The 22,363-nt window shown below is 40.7% G+C and overlaps 1 protein-coding gene across 1 annotated transcript in view; it reads left to right on the top strand.

The window, feature by feature from the left end:
- Positions 1 to 22,363, top strand: part of HYDIN (HYDIN axonemal central pair apparatus protein) — a 374,533-nt gene that overhangs the window by 116,268 nt on the left and 235,902 nt on the right. Inside the window, exons 11-13 of the mRNA XM_073880040.1 lie at positions 915 to 1,116; positions 7,176 to 7,359; positions 20,945 to 21,044. Of these exons, the coding sequence (XP_073736141.1) occupies positions 915 to 1,116; positions 7,176 to 7,359; positions 20,945 to 21,044 (486 nt within the window). The remainder of the gene's footprint in view (positions 1 to 914; positions 1,117 to 7,175; positions 7,360 to 20,944; positions 21,045 to 22,363) is intronic.

The following is a 22,363-nucleotide window of genomic DNA, read 5'->3' as shown; positions in this document are numbered from 1 at the left end:
GTGTGTGTGTTGTTTTTTTTTTAAAGATTTTATTTATTTATTTGAGAGAGAGAGAATGAGAGATAGAGAGCACGAGAGGGAAGAGGGTCAGAGGGAGAAGCAGACTCCCTGCCGAGCAGGGAGCCCGATGTGGGACTCGATCCCGGGACTCCAGGATCATGACCTGAGCCGAAGGCAGTGGCTTAACCAACTGAGCCACCCAGGCACCCTGTGTGTTTTTTTTTTTAACTAATGAAGTTATTAATTCTTTCTTTCTGATCCCCTTTGATTGGACTTAGATCCTTGCATGCTGAGCAGCTCGTCTTAGATATACTTGGTACAGTTACTTTAAGAATCAGAATGCCAACTCATGCCTGGGATAAAGAGGAGACATGGTTATAATTCTAGAACTCACGTGCCCTCATGGTCAGGCTGTAGGACTTAAAAATATTACAAAGAAGGGGCACCTGGGTGGCTCAGTCGGTTAAGTGTCTGACTTGGTTTCGGCTCAGGTCATGATCTCAGGGTGCTGAGGTGGAGCCCCACACTGGGCTCCGCACTCAGTGCAGAATGTGCTTGCCCCTCTCCCTCTGCTTCTCCCTGTGCTCTCTATCTCTCTCTGTGTGTGTGTCTGTCTCTCTCAAATAAATAAAATCTTTAAAAAAATTACAAAGAAGAAAAGGCAACACCCACCATAACAATTCATATTTTATGTGATTTTTACAGTGACCAAAGTAAGATAGTTTGATTCTCTATAACTACATCAAACATAATATTTAAGTTTTCTGATCATGTCTGATCTCTGGATTGATGGGGAGGGGGGAGGATAATGAAATGTCTAATGCTTGTGCTATAACTTCACCTTGGGGAAAAGATAGCCGAGTAGTCATTCTTGAATAAATCTCAAAGTGTGTTTGTACTTTGTTAATTTCTAGGTGAAAAAGTCTTTTTATCTCTGTATGGAGCTGCCATAGACATGAATATAAGGCTGGACAGGAATTCCTTGATCATTGAGAAAACCTACATATCTCTGTCCAATCAACGAACTGTGACTCTTCACAACCGCAGTAACATCATTGCCCATTTCCAGTGGAAGATACTTGCTACCCAGGAAGAGGAAGACAGAGAAAAGTATAGGTTTGTAAGAAAAATCACCAATATGCTGTAATTTGGGGGAACTCAAAGCTCAGTTATTATGAAAAAAATCTGTGACTTTTGTGGTAAGTTTTTAACCAACTCAAACAAGGTCAGACTTTTATAACTTGGTTCTGGTGTATGATGCTCCTTTTTTTCGTTTAAAGAACTTGAATTGAGCTATGTGGAACACAGTGTTGTCCATCCCCGGTTAATATTAACCTGGTTATAATTTATTAATAGCTAAACTCCTGGATTTTAAAGACCAAATATATCATTTTTCACTAGTCTCTCAAAACTAACATACAGGACTGTATTTTGTTTCACAACCCTAATCAGATTGGTCAGATTTCATAGTTTCTAAAAATAATCTCTTTTGGATTGGAATCAGTGTGGATTTTTTTTTCAGTGAGAAAATATTTCCAGAAAATATGAAGAATGAGGGAAAAGAAGGGCTTAGATATAATGGCTTTTATATTCTCAGCTTTAGTAGCCTTGCTCAATCCCTGCTAACCATATAATTTAATAATGATTTCTTGTTGGTATCTTTAATCTTCTACTTTTTAAAATATTTCAGGCAGTGGAGAAAATTAATGAAGTGGCAAACCAAACTCTTTGAACTAATCTCATCACTGTTAAATTTTGAATATTTCTTTTTACTGAATCTATCCCTGCCTCTTTTAAAGTCCATTTTCGTTTTTATCTCCTTCCACCCTACCTGAATTAGCACTTTCACTGTTTTCATTAGAATTTATTTCAGCCTTTTTTATTTGCCTCTCCATTTTCATTAAAGATTAGCCCTGGGAAGCTTCAAAGCTTTGTTTAAAACCAAGTTAGTATGTGATAAAAATAAAAGTCTTAGGTCCACAGAAACCAGGCAGAAATCCCCCAGTGTTCTGTCCCTAATTGAATCAGAAGGAGCCTTGACAATGGCAGGACGCAGTGGACCAGAGGCTTTATCATTCAGACAATGAGCTTTAATCACTGGATTGCCACTGTGCCATCTTTAAAAAGTGAGAAAAGAAAAGCCTTTCCTGCTAAAAACTTCAGTTTGCCTCATAGCATAGAAATACCAGTAGTTCAAAAAGGCAAGAGGAAACTGCTCATCCACTGCTCCATCTGTCCTGATTCCCCCATTCACGAGTGTCCCAACAATCAGAATGGCCCAAGCATGCTTAAAAATAAAATGGGAGAGCAGGTACAAACAAGGGAAACTCCAGGAAACACAGTGTTTCAATATCCTGCTTGTCCTGTGGGCATAATCTTTTGGGGAGAATGGGTACACACTATCAGAAGGAAAGCTAGCTTTACCTTCAACTATGTGCATTTGACCGTGTGTATAACACATGACTGATGCCACGCCAATGTCCAAAAAGTGTTTAAGGAAGCTAATTTCAACAGTGAAACTCAAGAAGAACTTAAACCCATTATTATCAGAGGTGCCAGGGATAGAGAATATAATTTCAACAATGCCTGGATAGACATTTCTTTCTTTTATTCCTCTACTTTACCCCCCCCAATACTCATACCCTTTTATCTCTTTCATATTATCCTGGGGCTTATTCTTCCTTTTCTCTTATGTTGTCTTTCTTTGCTATCTTTCTTGCTCTGTTAGGTCCTATAGCAATTTTTTTTTGTAGCAAGGGAATAATATGGAATGGCATTTTCATAATTGTGATTGGAAGTCTACTTTGATCATCTAGGATTTTTGCCCCTCCATTAAACAATGAACTTGAAAAGTGGGTTCAGATGACTAAATAAGAATACTTCCATTTTCACTTTGAGTGACACATGGCAACACAATTCATGTTTCTCCAAACTGGATTGGTTGATCTAAGTGAAGAGGTCATTGAATATACTGCTCTTTACCTTTTCCAAACTCTACCTTTCCTAGGGCCAGATGGGTAAGAGGGGAAATAGAATTAGAGGGGAAATAGGCCATTTATGCCCAATTTCTTATTTGGCCAGGTTGTCTTTTCTGTTTTATGCCTCTCTTGTTCCTTGTTATATCCCCAACCATGCCATAACTTTCATTTTTTAATGTATTTTTTTAAATTGATGTTCGTGTTATTCGTCATGAATTCTGGTACTGGACATAACTAGCCATGGAATGCCCATTCTCTCAAAAAGCAAGACAGATACAGGGAGGTTTGCCTTTTACTGAACATTTAGTTTGGTCCTCAACTTGGAACAGAGAGGATCTGTTCTAAATGGGCTCATGCATACTTTGAGAGAATAAAGTTTCCCTTTGTAGCTCCCCAAGGACCCAAGATTTAAAACCTCAGTATAGATTTTTAGGTGAGACTCAAGAGTCTGCCCACTGCTGTCCAGTTATAATATGGCTTAAAGCTCGTCCTAAGGCATTCATTTTACAGAAGCTGAAAGTTGCTCAGTGGTCGCATTGAAAATGCTGTTCACTTTAATGGATACCCTCAAGACCCTATTCTAGTCATTGGGGTTTTTGTCCTCCAGCATCTTTTTTTAAAAGATTTATTTATTTACTTAAGAAATCAAGTGCAGGGGGGAGGGGCACAGGGAGAGGGAGAGAGAGTCTCAAGCCCACTCCTCGCTGAGCTCAGAGCCCCTGATGTGGGACTCAATCTCAGGACCCCGAGATCATGATCTGAGCCGAAACCCAGAGTCAGACACTTAACTGACTGAGCCACCCAGGCACCCCTGTCCTGCCGCTTCTTGATGATGTGACCTGAGTCAAGACTTGGATATCTCTTCTCTCTGTGGAGGAATTCCAGCCTTAATCAGGAATAGGAAACCCTGTTCCTTTCTGGCAGTTTATTATTTCCATTCCAAGAAGGATGACTTACTCTTTACCTATCAAACAAAACATGTTGGTACAAACCTTAGGACATATGTCCATATTTGAGGTCCTTGGGCTAATCCCAGGGTCTAGACTCTAACAATGAAGATGTCACTCCCCCTAGGAAGAAGTTTTGGGCTTTAAGTTTTGTTTTTGTTTTTTCATTTTTTAAAACCTTCAGAATGAGATATAGGGACCTCTAAAAAATTATCTTTTGGGTCTTTCTCTTTGTTGATTTTTTTGGGGACTTGCAGAGAAATTGATCTCTTTAGAAAAAGAAGGTGCATTCATCTCTCTCTACTTCTTCCCTCTTGTCCTGAGGATTATGAAACATCCTACAAGATTCTTTCATACTCATTCTTACCACAGTTTATTATATTCAGAGACATGGCATGGACTTTTGAGGATTTTTGCTCCCATTTCTCCATGAAGGTCATGGCCATTGTTTAATAGCATTTGGCTCCAATTCTAGATTTGTTCTATGCAAGAACTCCTAGAATCCTCCATGGAACCCCCACAAAGTTGTCAGCATGGATTTATTCCACAACATTCAGGTGCAGGAAGTGACATTTTCTCTAGATAGATCAGTTTTAATTGGGCTTTGAGCCTGACACCTGGCTAATAATAAATTTAATCTTAGCTGTGTTTGGGAGTCCCTTCTCGTCCCCAGGGTGATACAAGAATCTAAAGACTTGGATGGTACTTGGTAAACAGGAAGGCAGACCTAGTCTTCACTTTAGAATAGTCATCACTGAGTTGCTCAGTGTCCAGGGTCACATGGTCCATTTGAAGATGGATGACTTCATCTTTTCCATGCCAAGTGTGGTCCTGAGAGTATTTCTCTCTTGAAGGCCAAAGCTCTAAGTTTTTAATCTCCTCAGCATCCAGTTACACTTCTTGGGGGTGCTGCAAAGGAGCAGGGTCTCTAGCACCTCAAGATAAGGGAGCATTCCTGGTCTAATGCTACTGTACCTGAGACACAAGGCTTTCCCATTCATTATAATCCACAGGCTGGACTTGATGCCTGAAAGTGGCTACCAGACCATTTGTAAAATGGGTTACTGAGAGAGAGGGCTAGTGTGTTGTTCTGCTCTCTGATGAAAGGTTTCCTCATCTGTAAAACAGAAGCACCTCTGAATGTAGGAGACCATGAATAGCAGCAGGACAAGATGGCCCAGCAATAGACTGAGGTTTATAGCAGCCCTTTTTGGAGTCAGCTCAGCTCAAGGTGTTTCATGTTCCCTTCTTAGACTCTCAGCCATGGCTCCAGTTGTCTAATCAGAGGGCAAAGAGGAAGACATACAGTGCATCATGACCCCGTTTGCATTATGTAGCTGTGAGTGATTCATGAGTCCCAGCAGTGTGGGAGAAGAGCATTTGGGGATTTTTGTTTCATTCTCTTTTGCTTTTTTTTTCTTTTTATTTTTTTTTATCATTCTCTTTTGTTTTCTTTTGTAAGGTTTGAATCAATCATATTCATCAGTTCATGCAGCGTATCATCCTTGTCCATATAAGACATTTTATTTCCATACCGCACTCCCATTAACTCCCTAAAGAAATGGAATGTTTATGATTCCCATTATTTGTTTAAATAATCCTTTAATCTCTCCCATCAAATTTACCCACATTTGTTAGTATTATTGCAAGCACTTTGATGAACATCTTTCTGGCTGTGTCATTGTTTATATCCATGGTTGTTTCTTCAGGATATATTCCCAAAGGTAGGTATCATAAATTCCACTCACATGGTTTCCTTTCTTTCTGTGGACTGACTTCTCTTTATTTGTCCCGCTCTGTGAAGCAGTGTAGAAGGATGGCTGCTTTGGTTACCTTGGACACTGCTTCTTTCCAGCTAGCAGTGAAAAGGAAGCACAGGGTGCTTTCTTCCTGGGACACAGAATACATTGAACCCATTTCTTTGACTTCTTTATCTTCTGTGACCAAAGGGCCCTGAATGCCAAGTCATTAAAAAAAGCTGTTTGGGGGCACCTGGGTGGCTCAGTCGTTAAGCGTCTGCCTTCCGCTCAGGTCGTGATCCCAGGGTCCTTGGATTGAGCCCCGCATGGGGGCTCCCTGCTCAGCAGGGAGTCTGCTTCTCCCTCTCCCACTCCCCCTGCTTGTGTTCCCTCTTTCACTGTGTCTCTCTCTGTCAAATAAATGAATAAAATCTTTGAGAAAAAAAAAAGAGTTGTTTGGCATTGCTGAACATACAGTCTGCATGAAGTTGTTTAGAAAGTAGTTGGGGCTGGGACAGGAATTCAGTGACCCAGAGTTCTTACTGAGCACTCAGTTAGCTGAATAAATTGTCTGTCACCATTGGCAATATCAGCAAAATGCTGGGAAAATGGTCCTATGTCCTGGGAGGAGATAAAATCCGGTCTTCAAAGTGCAGATGAAGTAACAGGTACTAGGAATAATGTGAACACAGCTTTGGTGAGGACAATGAGGAAACGGTTGGAGAAGGCTGCTTTTCTGACTTTAACAATGGATATTAAGAGCTAGAAGGAGAGAAAAAAATGAGGTGTCTTTAGGTGTGGTTTGAGCATTTTATAAGCTAGAGAGCTTGGTAGTTGCCTGTGCTTGACACAGAGAGAAAACAATACTCATCGAGTACCTGCTCTGTCCCAGGAACTGTCAGGTCCTTGATCACATTTTATCCTCAACACGTCTTTATGATGGGGGAGCTCCTATTATCTCTGTTGTACAGGTGAAGGCGCTGAGGCTGTTAAGAATTCAGGAACCTTCAAAGTCATAGAGCTAGTAAATGATAGCAGAATCAGTATCCCAGCCTAGTCCTTGCTGGTTCCAGATTCTGTTCTCTAGGTAACTAACAGCTAAGAAAGAATTAAGGCTAAGTAAGTTTAAAAAGAAATAAAATTGTTTTTCTAGTGTGAGAGGCATGGTAGATATTAAATATTTAAAAAGCAGCCTGGGAAACATAATCATCTGAAAGAAAATATTTGTCTAAATATACATAAATGCTCAGTAGTAAGCAAATGAGCATTGAGTAGAACAGGAAGCCCAGGAGGGCTTGTTGAAGGAAGTGACTAAAGTTGAGCAAACTGATGCTCTTGAGAGGTTAAAGTCCAAGTTCATTCAGCTCGTATGTTACAGGCTTTCGGCAAAAAGGGACCCTCTAAGGGTGATGGGCGAGACCACTTTCAGGAGGATGGACTGAAGGGGGAGCCCTTTACAGTGTTCTTCATGGGAACACCAAAAGAAATCTCATTTCCTGTCTTTTCTTTAGGGTCTGTGATGATCTGAGCAAAGAGGAAAAGAATGAGACCGATGAGCTTCTTGAAGAGTGCATTATTGATCCTTCACTCCGAGAACAACTTTCCATTCTCTCCCGCACCTTTGAGAATCAGAGGAGGCTGGTTCAGGCAGACAGCATGCTCTTCTTGAGTAACATTTTCACTCTTGAGCCCCTGGTGAGCATATAAATAAAATCTGACCATACAGTAAACATAAGTGGGGATGCAGGGCTTATTTTGATAAAAGTACTCACTCTGGGATTGATAATGAGTTCTGAGAGGATAAAGATTTCAGCTGAAGGCCTCATATCAGTATGAGATAGTGACTGAAGGCTAACGGTAAGAATGCTCACAGGTCACATTCCCCACCAATTGCTGTGTTAAACACATCTCATGTGTGTTACTCAGTTTATCTCATTTGTATATATGTTATCTTACAACAACCTTCTATCACCAGTTCTGCATTCTACAGATGAGGAAATTAAGACAGAAAAATTCGGTAACTTGCTCCAAGCCAAACAGTGTCTGCATTTAGAAATGTATCCCTGACCAGCCTGACTCTAGGGCAGGTTTTCTCAACCTCTGCACTGATGACCTCTAAAGCTAGGTAATTCTTTGTCCTGTACATTGTAGGATGTTTAACAGCACCCCTGACCTTTAGCAACCAGTTGCTAATTATGACAGCCCACAGTGTCTCCAGCCATTGTTACACGTTCCCCTCGTGGGCAAAATCACTTGGGTTGAGAACTGCTTTGTGCTTAATTCACTCAATAAAAAGTTACTGACTGTGTGTTCTATATTAGGGACTCCATGTGTACAAGGCACAAGTGAACAAAACAGACAAGTCCTCGACCTCACTCGTGAGGGCTGGGCCAGACCTAAAACAGGGTTGGTCTGATTCCACAGACCCAGCTCTTGACCACATTCCCTACTGCTTCAAAATGAAAGTAGCTAATGCCTTCTATATTTACTATGAGCTAGGCACTGTGCCTGACCTTAACACCTAGCGAGCATAGAATGATGGGAGGGTAAAGATAGCAATAGAAGTTGAGAAAGCCTTGGGGTGCTTGGGGGCTCAGTTGGTGAAGCGTCCAACTCTTGATTTTGGCTCAGGTCATGATCTCAGGATTGTGAGATCAAGCCCCACATCCGGCTCTGCTTTGGGCTCTGTGCTGAGCATAGATCCTGCTTAAGATTCTCTCTCTCTCCCTCTGCCCCTCCCCCTCCACTCGTGTGCATGCTAGCTCTCGCTCACTCTCTCTCAAAAAAGAAGTAGTAATAGTAGTAGTAGTCATCGTAGTAGTAGTAGTAGTAGAGAAAGCCCAAAGCTAATTGGAGCTGCTGGATTGTTACTATTCAAACCATTTGGAGAGAAGATATGGGCACATGGACATTAGAATGCAAGATCACTGGTGGGAAATGCCACTGACTTGTGGAGACCTGTTTTCCTTATGTCTGCACTTCCAAACTTTTTAAAGGATAGAAGATAGAAGGGGATTCCACAGAAAAATAAGTTTCACAAACAGGGTGTTCAATATTGTTTGAAAGGTTTCTTTGCTGTAAGATGTCTAAGTTTTTAATATGATAATGTGCATTATAATTTTCAAGAGAGCCTTCTCCTTGGAGACATGCTTTGGGGCTATTGTTTTGCAGGACCTGCTGTGTGAATCTCTGGTGAAGACAGTCAGTATACTAGTTCAGATGTTGAGGTGATTATCATAGGCCAAATTAGAGAAGGTTTCTTGGGAGCAGAGCCTTGAATTAGGTCTTGCAGGACAGGGCTTTTGAAAAACAAAATGGGGTTTGTGTATGGCATGGATAATTCAGGGTTCCGGAAATGGATCAGTTTGCTTGAAGTAAAGGGTTAATGTGGGATAATAAGGTTGGAGATAGGACTTGAGGCTAAATTTTCTCTCACCTCAGAATCTGTCCAGGGCTCATTTGAGCAAAGGGATCCTCGGATATGATGGTTAAAGGTTAAAACAACATGAACATATAGTCTTGGGAGGATTGGACAGTTGCCTGTGATAATAGGTCAAGCCAGAAGATGTTAAGAAGTTTAAGAAGGCATTATAAGTCCAAACGAGCAAGGGCTGAGTTGGACAGAGGCAAGGGAGGAGCAATCAGTCATGGTAATCTTAGACAACGCTGGTAAGGTCCAGAGTATAGACAGTCCAAGATTCTTCCCAGCTGGTATGGGAGATCCAGGCTGATGACTACTGTCCTATTTGTCATAGCTTTCTGGGAATGAATGGCTCTGGGATGGCAAACGTTGGTGGTCAGGAGGAGTTGGGAGGCCCACAGGTGAGTTTTGTACATTTTCAATTCAGGAAGTTGAAAGACTAGGGTTACCTCAGATCTCCTTCTCTTCATGAGCTCTTCCATAACTTGAAGCTGCTTATGGAGATGGGGGAGATATATGTATGTTAAAATGTGGCATTTAATATGATTGCTTTTGAACTTTAGATAGGAACTGAATTGGGTGTTATTATCACAAGGCATCTTTTCACCATTAGGAAGAAAAATCTTTTAAAAATAAGAATATACAGAAGTGGTATCTTTTAAATAAATGAGACTGATTTTGTATATATTGTGTGAAAAAAATCACTGGAAACAGGAAGGGGATAATATTCACTTAGAGTATAAGTGGTGTTTATGGCATCTGTAATGATTTTGTTTTTTCTGTACACTATTCTCTTTTCTTCTCATAGTATTCATTAGCCGGTTCTTGACAGTTTTTGCAAAATGAAAATGAAGGCATGAAACTTTCCTAGTGTCTCCTTATTCTAGTCAAAACAGCTGAACTCAGTGTTATTAACAGTGAATTATTTATTAATATAAAATCTCCCTTTTTCCCCTCCTTCAAGATCCTAATGGTTTTGTAGAAATGCAGTTCTTGAGAATGTAATATAATCTTACCTTGTAAATTAATTTGAAGCTATTTGATAGGGAAATTTTTGCCATTTTATTAACTTCTTGATGCAAATGTGAACTATATGCATTTTCTGCTGTTGAGATTTTCGTTTTCTGATACAAGTATATAAATGCTACAGTAGTTTTGGATGAGAGAGCTGGGAAAGGACTTATAGAAGAGATGAGAACTGAATTGAATTTTGGAGGAAGGAAGATTTAAGTAAGTGGAAAGGAAGGAGGATATTTCTAGTTGGAGAAATTGTGAAAATAAAGTATTAAATAACAATGAATGGACTAGTTTTGCTGGGTCAGGCAGTCATGGAAGGAGGGGAAGGCGAGTAGAGGAAGTCTGGGCTGCCTGGCCAACCTGTTGAACTACAGACTGCAGGCTCCAGCTTCCCACAGTGCGCTTCTGCACATACTGGATCAGAGGGGGGTTAATGTGTGTTCCTTGAAAAAAGGAAGTTCTGTGGTCAAATAAGTTTGAGAAATACCAGTTCAAGAGAAAATGATTCTCCACGGGGTAGAGTGCAAGCAGTATTTCCCCATGACCACAGACCTGTTCTCCCACACAGCATCCCTAGTATATTGGAGACTCACTGTGGGGCTTGGAGCAGGTACATGATGTGTACAGATGCTTTAGAAATATTATCTTGGTAGACATGAGTGGATCAAATTGGAGGAGGGTGGATTGGGGCTGGGAGGGTGGTGCAGGTCAGGCAGGGGAACTGTGCTAGTGCAGGAAGTACCAAGGAGACTGAACATCTCTGCTGGCAAGTTGAGGGTGATGTGTGAAGGTCACGCTGACTTGGATGGTCAGCCTGCTGATGGCTGGAAACCAAAGGAAGTGGCATATGTGAGAGATATTCAAAAGAAAGGTATTAAAGTGCTTTGTGATTGGTTGTTGAGGGTGTGACATGGTAACACGTGTCTCCTCAGATCTGAACTAGAGTGGCTGGGAGAATTATGATGTCTTTCATGGAAATTACCATATCAGGAGTCTTGGGTTTAATTCCCGGCTTTGCCAATAGCATGTGTGACCTTAAACAAGCCATTTGATCTCTCTTGGCTTTGGTTGCCTTGTATACGAAATAAGGATGTTGAGGTAGGACACGTAGATGCTTTCTGACTCATTAATTTTGATTCTCCAATTTGGGAACAAACTCTGACTTCCTTAAAGTCAAGGAGTGCCTTATCCTTATCTGTGCCTCAGGCCTACCATAGTGCCAATAAATGGAGGATAGAAGGAGGGAGGAAGGAAGGAAAGAAGGAAGGAATGGAAATCAGTTGGTGATCTTGAGTCTGGTTCTGAATACGTTGAATTTGAGATGACAGTGGATATCCAGAAAGTTTTGGAAATGCAGTATTAAATATGGAGGAGAGGAATCAGAAGTGGAAGCAAGATTTGTGAGTATTATATAGACGTCTTCATTGAAGGCATGCAAAGAAGATGGACATTCTAAGAGCGGAGCAAACTAGGACAATTGCAGAGGGCCCAAGGCAGCCCCTATATGCTCACCTTTGGGGACCCTGCAAAGAGAGGAGAGGCTGTAAATTCACAGAGAAGAATGGCTAAGGGGAGAAGCAGCCAGCTGGGGGCACAGCAGCATATCTTACACGTCTTTCTACCCTGTTCTGGCAGGTTCATCACCATTTTCTCCTGAAGTTCTCTTCTGAATCTTGCTCATCTATTAGATCAGCTATGCCAAATGGCCACTATTTAATTTCTGACAGATGAGCTGTGCATCAGCGATTAGTTTTTTATTAGGGTGTGATTCCTTTTAATTAGCTTCTTGATATGAGTTGAGTTCACAGGAGAAGCAGGGAAGGTGAAAACCAAGCAGTGTTACCTACTGATCTGAAAATCAATCTCTAATGGATACCCTGTCCAAAAAAAATAAAAGGCAGATGCAGGGGCTTAGAGACCACCTAGCTTTCTGGACTCTTCAGCCTCTGTGTCCACTGAGGAAGGACATTGTCTCCAAATGAGGTAAACTTAAAAAGGAAAAAAAAAACCTATTACCTTAGGGTCTGGAAATCAATAAGAAATGATATGCTTATTTTCTCAGACCCACATCTAAATATCTTGGTTCTTCAGTGCATCACCTAAAACCAAGTTTAGGTTAGCCCTTATTGTGTTCTGTGCATACTGAATGTTCTATGGGAACACTGTTCCTATTCTAGAGGCTCTTGTAATTTAAAGCAAGTAGATTTAGGATCCAGATCAGTCACTGTCCCTAAAATGCCCAGAGGTAGTGATGAGTTTGAATTTAATAAAATTTTATTAATTTGATAATGTGAGAAGTAGCCTAACTCAATGCTGACCCAAACTCTAGGTCTGCAAGTTCTTATTCTCTTTTACCACCTGTTCACCACCTGGCCACTAGGTAGTTCCATTGTCTTGGCTCACTTTCTTCTCAGTATGCTCATTGTATAACATTGCCATAGAGTCTGTTGTTCTAACCTTGAGTTACGCTGGAGCATCTTAGGTACATACTGATATGGTCTCAATGCAGAGGTGGGAGTTTGTCTTTTGAGAGACCCCAGAGGTGTTCACTGGTAGAGAAGGTAGACAGGGGTAGACCGGGACCCAGAGTGACCATCAGGGCAGATACAGGACAGAGGTATGGGAGGATTTTTTTTTTAATCTTTACTTGGTAATTGATATTCTACTGGTAGGCCATGATTGTTGCTGTAGTCATCAATACACGCAGTATATTATTACTATTTATATCAAGTTCCTCATGTCAGTTCTTTTGATAATGTCTTGGAATATTAGCCTGAAATTTTCCATTTATGCCTTGCTGAGGGAAGGTACTGGGGTTCTGTAGAATACTGATTATTTCTCAGGCTATCTGCTTCTGTGTAGTTCTTTCCCCCACTTTGGAAAAAAAATGCAAAATTGAGTCTATTATGAATGTTTTGTGCCTTCCAGAAAATCAAGTGGAATTGACTACTTTCAGAAATACAATATTCTATTTTACTAGATGGACTCTGGCTATACAGAAATTTGACAGTGTCATTATGTTATATCCTCTGCGTAGGTCTCTTGGGTACCCTGAGTGAGAGAGATTCAGAGACAAAAACCACAAATCTGAGAACCATGAGGCAGAAGAACATCACAGGGCAAAAAGAGAATTAAGCTTTCAATTTCCATGGGTGTCTGGGAGTCCTCTGAGAAATCACAGCACAGATGTGCTGGCCTTGTTTCTGGACTCTGGTACTTCTGGCTCAGGTCACACTTCTAAGATGCAGCAATTTTCTGAATGTAAAATGCTTGATCTTTTCTCAAAAACAAAGGCCTGGGAATGTAAAGATGCCCAAACTGATCTTAACTGATTGCCTGACATCGGTGAACAGGGGAAAACATTTCTACTCCTGTTAGCAAATGTCTTTTCCATCAAAGAAAACTTCTTCTAGTATCCCTAGCTTTAAGCTTTAGTAAGCCTCAAAAAGGGAGGGAAATTTGATCATTTCTTTATTACCATGTAAGTAATAGTAAACCATGCTTTGTTGTCAGCTAAGCCTACAGAAAACGTGGTTCAGCAATTCAGACTGAAAGCACAGCTCAAATTTAGTTTGCCTTATTTTTCCCAAATCGGCATAGCACGTAAGCTAAGCAGAACCAGGTTGGGTGGAAGCCTAGATAGCTACCAAAGAGGAAAGATCTAGCTCTTTACTGCAAACCCCTTCTACTTCTTGTACCATTAGTCATGAGTCACGTTGCAAACATGTGGGAGCTGACTCCTGGGAAATGGACACCAGAAGGGAGAAAGGAGGACGGGAATCTGCTGAGAGCAAACTGTTCTTGACGAGTCACAGCTCTTCTGTCAGTACGGTTTTCCATCCTTCAGTTTCCCTTTATTATTGTTCATCCTCTCCGATCCTTGTGCTCAGGCAAATCTTTTCCACTTGTGCTGGTACATCCACTGTTGTACTGGAGAGCCTTTGTAGGTGGAGGGAGGCCTGGGGGAAGTCTTAGAAACAGCAGAGTTCCTTGTGGCTCATTAAATAAGTTAACGGCCTTAAGTGTTGAAAGAGACACGAATCTGTTCTCTCTAGAGAAGGGCATGAACATCACACACAACTGCCTCAGCTCCTAGAAAACCGCAGTGGAATTTTCATTGCATATGGGTTGGGGTATCTCGCTGAAGTCAGAACACACCTTTAGTGAAACTTGCTCTGACAGATGGCCAGATCTTAGACCCCTCTCTTAGAAACCTTACTGGTCATTATTTTGAGAATCAAAACTTTACTAAAATCACAGTGTCTTGCCGCAGGAATTACAGTGGAGTAGAAAAGTCTCCTTGCATATCATGTGCCAACTCAGTCTTTTCTCTCAATGATAATTGGGGTAGTTTTCCTTCAATATGTTAGCTTCCATTTTTTTGCCTTATGTCTCTTTGAGACAACTCCTACTTGCCCTAAGTGATGATAAAAGGAGCCATGATGTCTCTCATTGATCTGGAAGATTCTAGAAGAGCAATTGTAGATGGTGAAGCAGATTATAGTTTCTCATCAGGGCTTCTCTTTTTAATTGATTGATAGAAATTTGATTAAGAAGATATTTTTATTTCCCAAGAGAAATTTTAAAATTTTCCCTTAAATATGATAACACAGCTGAAAATATTTGTTTATGTAGTCAGGAATTTTTCCATTTTGGTGGAACACGATGGAATTCATCACACATTATACAGCTGCTCTTGAAATCATTTTTCACTGACCTTGTTCTGAACTGACTGCACCCTGACCCAACAAGGATAGCTTTATAAAGATCTTCCAATACATTTCTGAAGAGCTGCAGCACACTAATGTTGGCTGTGTCATCCAAAGGAACCTCCTGTGAGTCACCTTCCAAGGTACCTGAACATATGAGCATATAGTGCCTCCTACTTTGTTCACCAGATGGGAACACCAGGTCATGCTGGCCTCATCTAAGCCTGATTATCTGTTGTCGTGTTTTTAGGTTTCTTCTGGCATTTTTTTTTTTTTTTTTTTTTACGATGTGAGAAAGGTGAGGACTGACCTTTTGTTATAATTGCAGGGGGGTTCAGGAAATTAAAGAAAAATATATTATAAAATCCCAGTTCTCCCACTTATGGTTGGTGTGGTCTTAGGTGAGATATTTAACTTCTGTTTGCTTTGGTTGTCTCATCTTTAAAATGGGGATAATACTTCACAAGATTGTAAAGTTTGAGGCGGATATTGTACATTAGTACTTCCCGCAGTGCTGGGAACATGAGCTCTCGGTTAATGGTTGCCAATATTATGATTTAGAGTTAGATGTGATTCAGTCTCATCAGATCAGGAAGTATGATTGGAAAGTATAACATTTGAGCGGCAAACATTTAGATCACTCTTCTAAATTTAAGTTGGGGATTAAAATGCAACAATGAATCGTGGATCACCACATCAAAAACTAATGATGTATGGTGACTAACATAACATAATAAAATAAAAAAAATAAAATAAAATGCAACTATTTTGTTTGACAAATGTAAGCATTATTTTCCAGATAAACCAAGTGAATTAAATTTATATGTAACACTGTTCTTGCAGTTGGGTTCTGATTTTGCAAAATTTGCAAAAATAATCCTTCATTGGAAGCGAGGGAGTAAGGGACGAAGGAAGAGAGAAGGGAGGGAGATGGGTGATAGGTGGGAAGGAAGGTGATTTTTAAAATATTTTCTTTTTCATTTAAGGATTTTCAAGGGAGATTTTTATTTTTTTTTAAAGATTTTATTTATTTATTTGAGAGAGAGAGAGAATGAGAGATAGAAAGCACGAGAGGGAAGAGGGTCAGAGGGAGAAGCAGACTCCCTGCTGAGCAGGAAGCCCGATGCGGGACTCGATCCCGGGACTCCAGGATCATGACCTGAGCCGAAGGCAGTCGCCCAACCAACTGAGCCACCCAGGCGCCCCTCAAGGGAGATTTTTACAAGAGCCCCTTTAGTCATTGTCAGTGTAAGTTTTTAAGAAGATAATTTTTTAAAAAAGGACACTTTTCTCAAGATGGTATCACTGTTCATAACCACTGTTATGAACTAGTGGCAGTGTGTTCATAGACATCTTACAAAAAGTCTCGGAACTGAATCCGTCAAGTTACTTGGTTGGTTGTTCTTGTTCCAGAAGGAAACATGAAGTTCCATTTCCAGAGATATTTGATATTTGAGTAAAAGCTGCAATATGAGAGTTCGCTTTAGACCTGAAAAGTTGATTCAAATTCAAAGTTCAGTTTGAATTCAAAGTTGATTCCTTCTGGGAGATTCACTTGATCAATAAGTGAAATGCAGCTATGGATCTGAGGAAAAAAACAAAACATTAAGACCAAGAAGGAAAATAATTATAATATAACTGAAGGCCATTTTCACAATTATTTTCAACAAACAACCTAATAGTCACTTACAGTTCATATCCTAGATATGCAGTCTCTCATTTGGAGCAGGAGAATAGACAGTGATGGGAGAGGGGTCATACATAGAAGGAATGTAGAACAGCAGGGGTTCTGTGCCATGAGGCTGCTTTCTGAGGACCGGGAAGAAAGGATATTGATGGCAGAGCGGCCAGGGAAAATTCTGAATGTTTTGGTTTTCAGAAAGAGACTTTAGAACTGAACAATAACAAAGGGAACATTCTTTTCAGAGACTTAAATGACATGGAAGTTAATTTCAGGAGGGTTGGAGAAGTGATGTGAAATGTTTCAGAGCTATAAGTAAAAAGTGGGGTCAGTTTAGGCTGATAGCCTGTTTCTGAGGTTTATTTTCTCCGATTTGCTAGAAAGTGCTATGTTGAGTTTTTGCTATAAAGAAATAGAAGTTATTTCACTTTTATTTTAATCCCAACTGAAAAATAACGGTCCTTCTACATGTTCCTAACTCCTTCAAATGAAGGAGATTGAAAACATCTCTCTGTGAGAGGAAACTGAATGACCACACTTCTGTTTTTACAGATACACATAGTCCTCTTAATGTACATTATACCTGTGACAAGCCCAGGAGAGGGTTTTAGAATAGCATTTATCCTTGAATTTCCTCCCAGAGCTCAGTAAAAGCTGCAAGTTACTAACAGCTGTCTCAGACCCAGTAAAACCAATGCAGCCCAGGATAAGAAAGCACTGAGCCCACAGTCCCATTCGCTCAGACTGAAAACCCTGTGGACTCAGATTCCCTCACCAAGCAGAAGGGCTTCTCTGCCCAAGAAGCCTCTATATCAGACGATCCTTTTAGGGATGACATCAAAACACTAACACAAGGGCGCCTGGGTGGCTGAGTTGGTTAAGTGACTGCTTGTGGCTCAGGTCATAATCCTGGAGACACGTGATCGAGTCCCGCATCAGGCTTCCTGCTCACGGGGAGTCTCCTTCTCCCTCTGACCCTCCCCCCTCTCATGTGCTCTCTTTCTGGGCACCTCGGTGGCACAGTTGGTTAAGCGACTGCCTTCGGCTCAGGTCATGATCCTGGTCATGATCCAGGATCGAGTCCTGCATTGGGCTCCCCGCTCAGCGGGGAGTCTGCTTCTCTCTCTGACTCTTCCCCCTCTCGTGCTCTCTCTCTCTCTCTCTCTCAAATAAATGAAATCTTTGAAACAAAAAACAAAAAACAAAAAAAACTAACACTCCCTCCTCTGGGGAGCTTCTGGTCACCTCTGGAGTGTGTCTTCCCACCATTTTCCAACCTACCAGTGCTGATAATCAGACTTCTGTGATGATGGGGTGTCCTGGAATGCTTCTGCGATAGAACTTAAGTGTGTTGTCTTCTTGTATGCATATGGACCTTGGATTTTCTTCCTGGGATAACGATTTTGAAAGTGGTCTGGATGTCCTTCAACAGATGAATGGATAAAGAAGATGTGGTATATATATATATATATATACAATGGAATATTACTCAGCCATCAGAAAGGATGAATACCTACCATTTACATCAACATGGATGGAACTGGAAGGTATTATGCTAAGTGAAATAAATCAAGCAGAGAACGACAATTATCATATGGTTTCACTAATAATGTGGAATATAAGGAATAGTGCAGAGGACCATAGGGAAAACTGAATGGGAAGAAATCAGAGAGGGAGACAAACCATGAGAGACTCTGGACTCCAGGAAACATATTGAGGGTTGCAGAAGGGAGGGGGCTGGAGGGCTGGGGTAACTGGGTGATGAGCATTAAGGAGGGCATGTGTTGTGATGAGCACTGGGTGTTATATGCAACTAATGAATTGTTGAACACTACATCAAAAACTAATGATGTACTATATGTTGGTTAATTGAACTTAAAAAACGAATAGATTAAAAAAAAGAAAAGAAAAGAAAGTGATCTGGTTCACCCCAAGCAGTAAGATGCTTGAATTTTCCCACATGCACAGAGCTTATCTCATTTCCATTATATCCTTCTTAAGGACCACTTCCTCCTGTCCTGGTGAGACTTTTCTTTTTCTTTTTTTTTAAAGATTTTATTTATTTATTTGACAGAGAGATAGCGAGAGCTGGAACGCAAGCAGAGGGAGTTGGAGAGGGAGAAGCAGACTTCCTGCCGAGCAGGGAGCCCAATGTGAGGCTCGATCCCAGGACTCTGGGATCATGACCTGAGCCAAAGGCAGACGCCTAACGACTGAGCCACTCAGGCGCCCCCTGGTGAGACTTTTCTAGCATAGGGTTTTCTCAGGATCCAAGGTAGCTCCTTTGGTCAGTCAGTTTGGATAGAAACAGGTTAGCTGTTTCTATACCCTCAAACAAAGCAGTGTCTAAACCCACCAGGGGAATACATTTGTCTCTTGGTTAGGAGGAAGCCCAGGTCTTCAACTGCTCTGAAATGGAATACCCAATGATGGACCCAGGAATGGATGAGTCACCTTTTATACCTGATCTCTTTGCCCATTCTAGCCATGGGTGTTCCTAACACTCCTTGTCATTGGAACCCCACAAATCCTAAAGGGGCCGGTATTTTTCATGTATCAGAAGGGAACAGGTACTGGTTTCAAGGTTTGGAAAAGTGCCACAGTGAAACACCTCAATCCGTGTTTGAAAATGCTTAGGGCTTCCCTCTGCCCCGCATGCTCTCAGAGGCCCCTTTCAGCTCTAAATGTGTATGACTTTTGTGGTTCCAGTTGAGAAAATGGCAGAAATAGGCTGCAAAGATGAATAGGCATCTGCTAAGAAGTACACAGTGTGCAAACTGAGTAGATATGACTGATTGGATAAATATGTTGAGAAATAGGAGCCACCCGTTGTTTAGGGCTGGGAATGAAGCAGTCCCTGCGCTCATAGGGCCCTCATCCTCGTGGGCTGACAGGGGCTGTAAGAGCTCCCAGGACCCCCAGGACGCTCATGCTCCTCCCTGCTGCTTCTGTGCTCTTTGTCATTGTGAAGTCAGGGGACGCTGCACGGGGAAGTGCACTGATCAGTCTGTTACCTTCATAAACAAACCCAACTGGGTCTAGTTTGCTATTTCCACCCTCTTGTTTGATGTCTGCATTTTAAACCATTTTGTTCTCTGAGTCTTTCCTCCAGCACTGTGTTCATTTCAGCCAGACTGGAGTGAATAGAATATGGATTGGGGATTGTCTGAAACCAGAGCCTAATTATTTACCAAGTTGTCTTAGTTTTCTATTTAGCTAGTGGGAGCATTTAAAGATCTTTGGATATGATTAACACTTATGCCCTACTTGATCTATTTACAAAAACCATTGAAGAATACACGCTTTTTCTCCCCCAATTTTTTCAGTACTTTCATCTTATTCTTTCCAGTTGGCATAAAAATAACATCAATTATAGTAAACATTTATTGAGCTCTTACTAAGTACCAAGTGTGGGGCAAAGTATGTGACCTGCATGACCTTGTCAGACTTTGGGTGGGAAACCCTTTGAGGCAGGTACGATTAGCATCTCCTATCATAGCCCTTACAAGTTAATGAAGAGGCCTCAGGTTGCGTGGTTAATACAAAAATATTTTTCAAGAAATATCTCAAGGGGATTTCCATACGTGGCATGTTGTATTATAATTTCAAAACTAATAAAAATTATGACTTTTGAGTGGTTTGCATTAAAACCGAAAATATCACACTGGATTAGAATCAGTGTTTGACCTGGTCATTGTTTTGCCTTGGGCCATTATTATATTTTCACAGAATTACAGTATTTCATCATGCTGCCACCTCAAGAGTAAGTCCATCTCGACCCTGTGTGTGTGTGTGTGTGTGTGTGTGTGTGTGTGTGTGTGTATGGTGCAGCACCTCTCACAAATATTTTTAAATATTTGTGTGCACGTGTATCATCCCTCTAAGATGTGAGTTCCATGCAGTCTCAGACCACACTTTTCTTCATCTCTGCAGCCCAATGCTGGCCATCTGGTGGCATAAAATGAATGTCCATTGAATGCACAAATATTGAAAATGTTCTAAACATCCTAGTTTCCTTTAGTAACTATATATTCATGAACTCACTGAAATTTGAAGCTCATTTCCATATTGTACCACCTCTTAACAAGTAGCATAAATTTACTATCTGTTGGGTAAAATAGTGCTTTCTTTTATTTGTTGTAAAAATATTTCCTTCAAGTTTCCTGAGGTTATAACATAATAGTAACATTTAAAAGCAGTGCCTTCTCTTCATCACATTGGCTTTCTTTTGTTTTTGTTTTTAAAGATTTTATTTATTTATTTAGAGATTGTGCAAGCGGTGGGGAGGGGCAGAGAGAGGGGGAGGGAGAGAATCTCAAGCGGACTCTTTGCTGAGCCATGACCCTGAGATCATGACCTGAGCCGAAATCAAGAGTCAGATGCTTAACCCACTGAGCCACCTGAGTGCCTCTTCATCACATTGTTTTTTAATGATTCTTTCATGGTTTTCAGGAAGGTGATGTCTGGCCTAACTCATCAGCTGAAATCACGGTGTACTTTAATCCTCTGGAAGCCAGGCTCTACCAGCAGACAGTTTACTGTGACATTTCAGGTAAAGACTTTCTCTATGTGGTAAACTCAGGTTACCAAGTGCCCAGAGCATCAAGTGGGGTATCTGTGTGTGTGTGTGTGTGTGTGTGTGTGTGTGTGTGTGTGTGTGTTCAGACTCTAAGAAGTACATGATATCAATAGAGGAATAATACAGTCAGGTTATACACTTCTCATTTTTTTTTTTCTAGAACAGATCAAACTTTGAAGTACATTACATTTGTGGTGTGGTCGGGGCAGGGTGGGGATGGGAAACTGTGGATCTGGGTTTACTCTTGATTTTTAGAGCAGTAGGAATATTACTTGACACAAATTCTCAAAATTTTATTTTTTGTTCTTTTTATGGTATTTGGCTATTTAATTTTTTCATTTCTGAGTTTTTAATCAAAATAATGTATGCCAGGGAGGATGGGAAGCCAGCCTGGCAGTGGCCAGAATCAGCATATGGGATATACAAGTAGAGTGGCAACCTGGTAGCTTCAGAAGATTGGATACAGATAGAAGCATTAAACAAAAAAGTAATCAGGATAACAAGAGCCAATATTATTTTTCACTCTTGGAGGAGGATATATACCTTAGAGAAAGGCTAAAATGAGTCTTTGGTATTGAAACGGAATTGGGGTTATCACTGTGAACCCATGGTTGTTGATATGCACAGATATAGAATGTATGTGTAAATGTGTGTATGTGTGTGTATATGTTTATGTATATTTCCTCCCTATGACCATTGAGAGGTCCTGGCAGCTTTGAGATCCTAGTATCAATGAGAACACCTCATACCCAAAGCTTGGTTTCTGAACCCAATCTCTTCTAAGAGGGACTTTTTCTAGGACTGAGGTAGGGAAAGAACAAGATGAGCCTGGAACATCCTTTCATGTCAGAAACTAAGGAAATGCTCGAAGAATGACAGGGATATGTCAAAATGATACAGAAGCCAGCAAAGGGACTCCCACTGACCAAATTTGGAACAAGTGAAGAATCAAGAAAATAATGATACTAATAGATCATAATCCATTGAATAAATAGGAACCTATGAATCCACTAAATAAAAATTTACCTATTTGGCAATCATGGTAATAATCAGTGCAGGTAAAAAGCATTCTTAAGCTTTAATGGGTCTCAAAATATCCTACCTCAAAATGCTTATTAATTATAAAGGGGCAAAATCTAACTTTACAGTGAAGAAATCTGGGAAATGTTGTTTTAGTTAAGGCCAACAGTAATATGGCAAATCAACTTCATGGACTACTCACTAGGATATCATCAGAACACAGCATCTCTTCAATGCTATTAGGGCCAAAATATCTAATATGGGTCTAATTG

Source organism: Callorhinus ursinus, unplaced genomic scaffold (genome assembly GCF_003265705.2).
Source record: "Callorhinus ursinus isolate GAN/ISIS: 27379988/994484 unplaced genomic scaffold, GSC_fseal_2.0 scaffold37, whole genome shotgun sequence".
In the NCBI taxonomy this organism is placed as follows: domain Eukaryota; kingdom Metazoa; phylum Chordata; class Mammalia; order Carnivora; family Otariidae; genus Callorhinus; species Callorhinus ursinus.
This window is presented reverse-complemented; position numbering and strand designations above follow the sequence as displayed.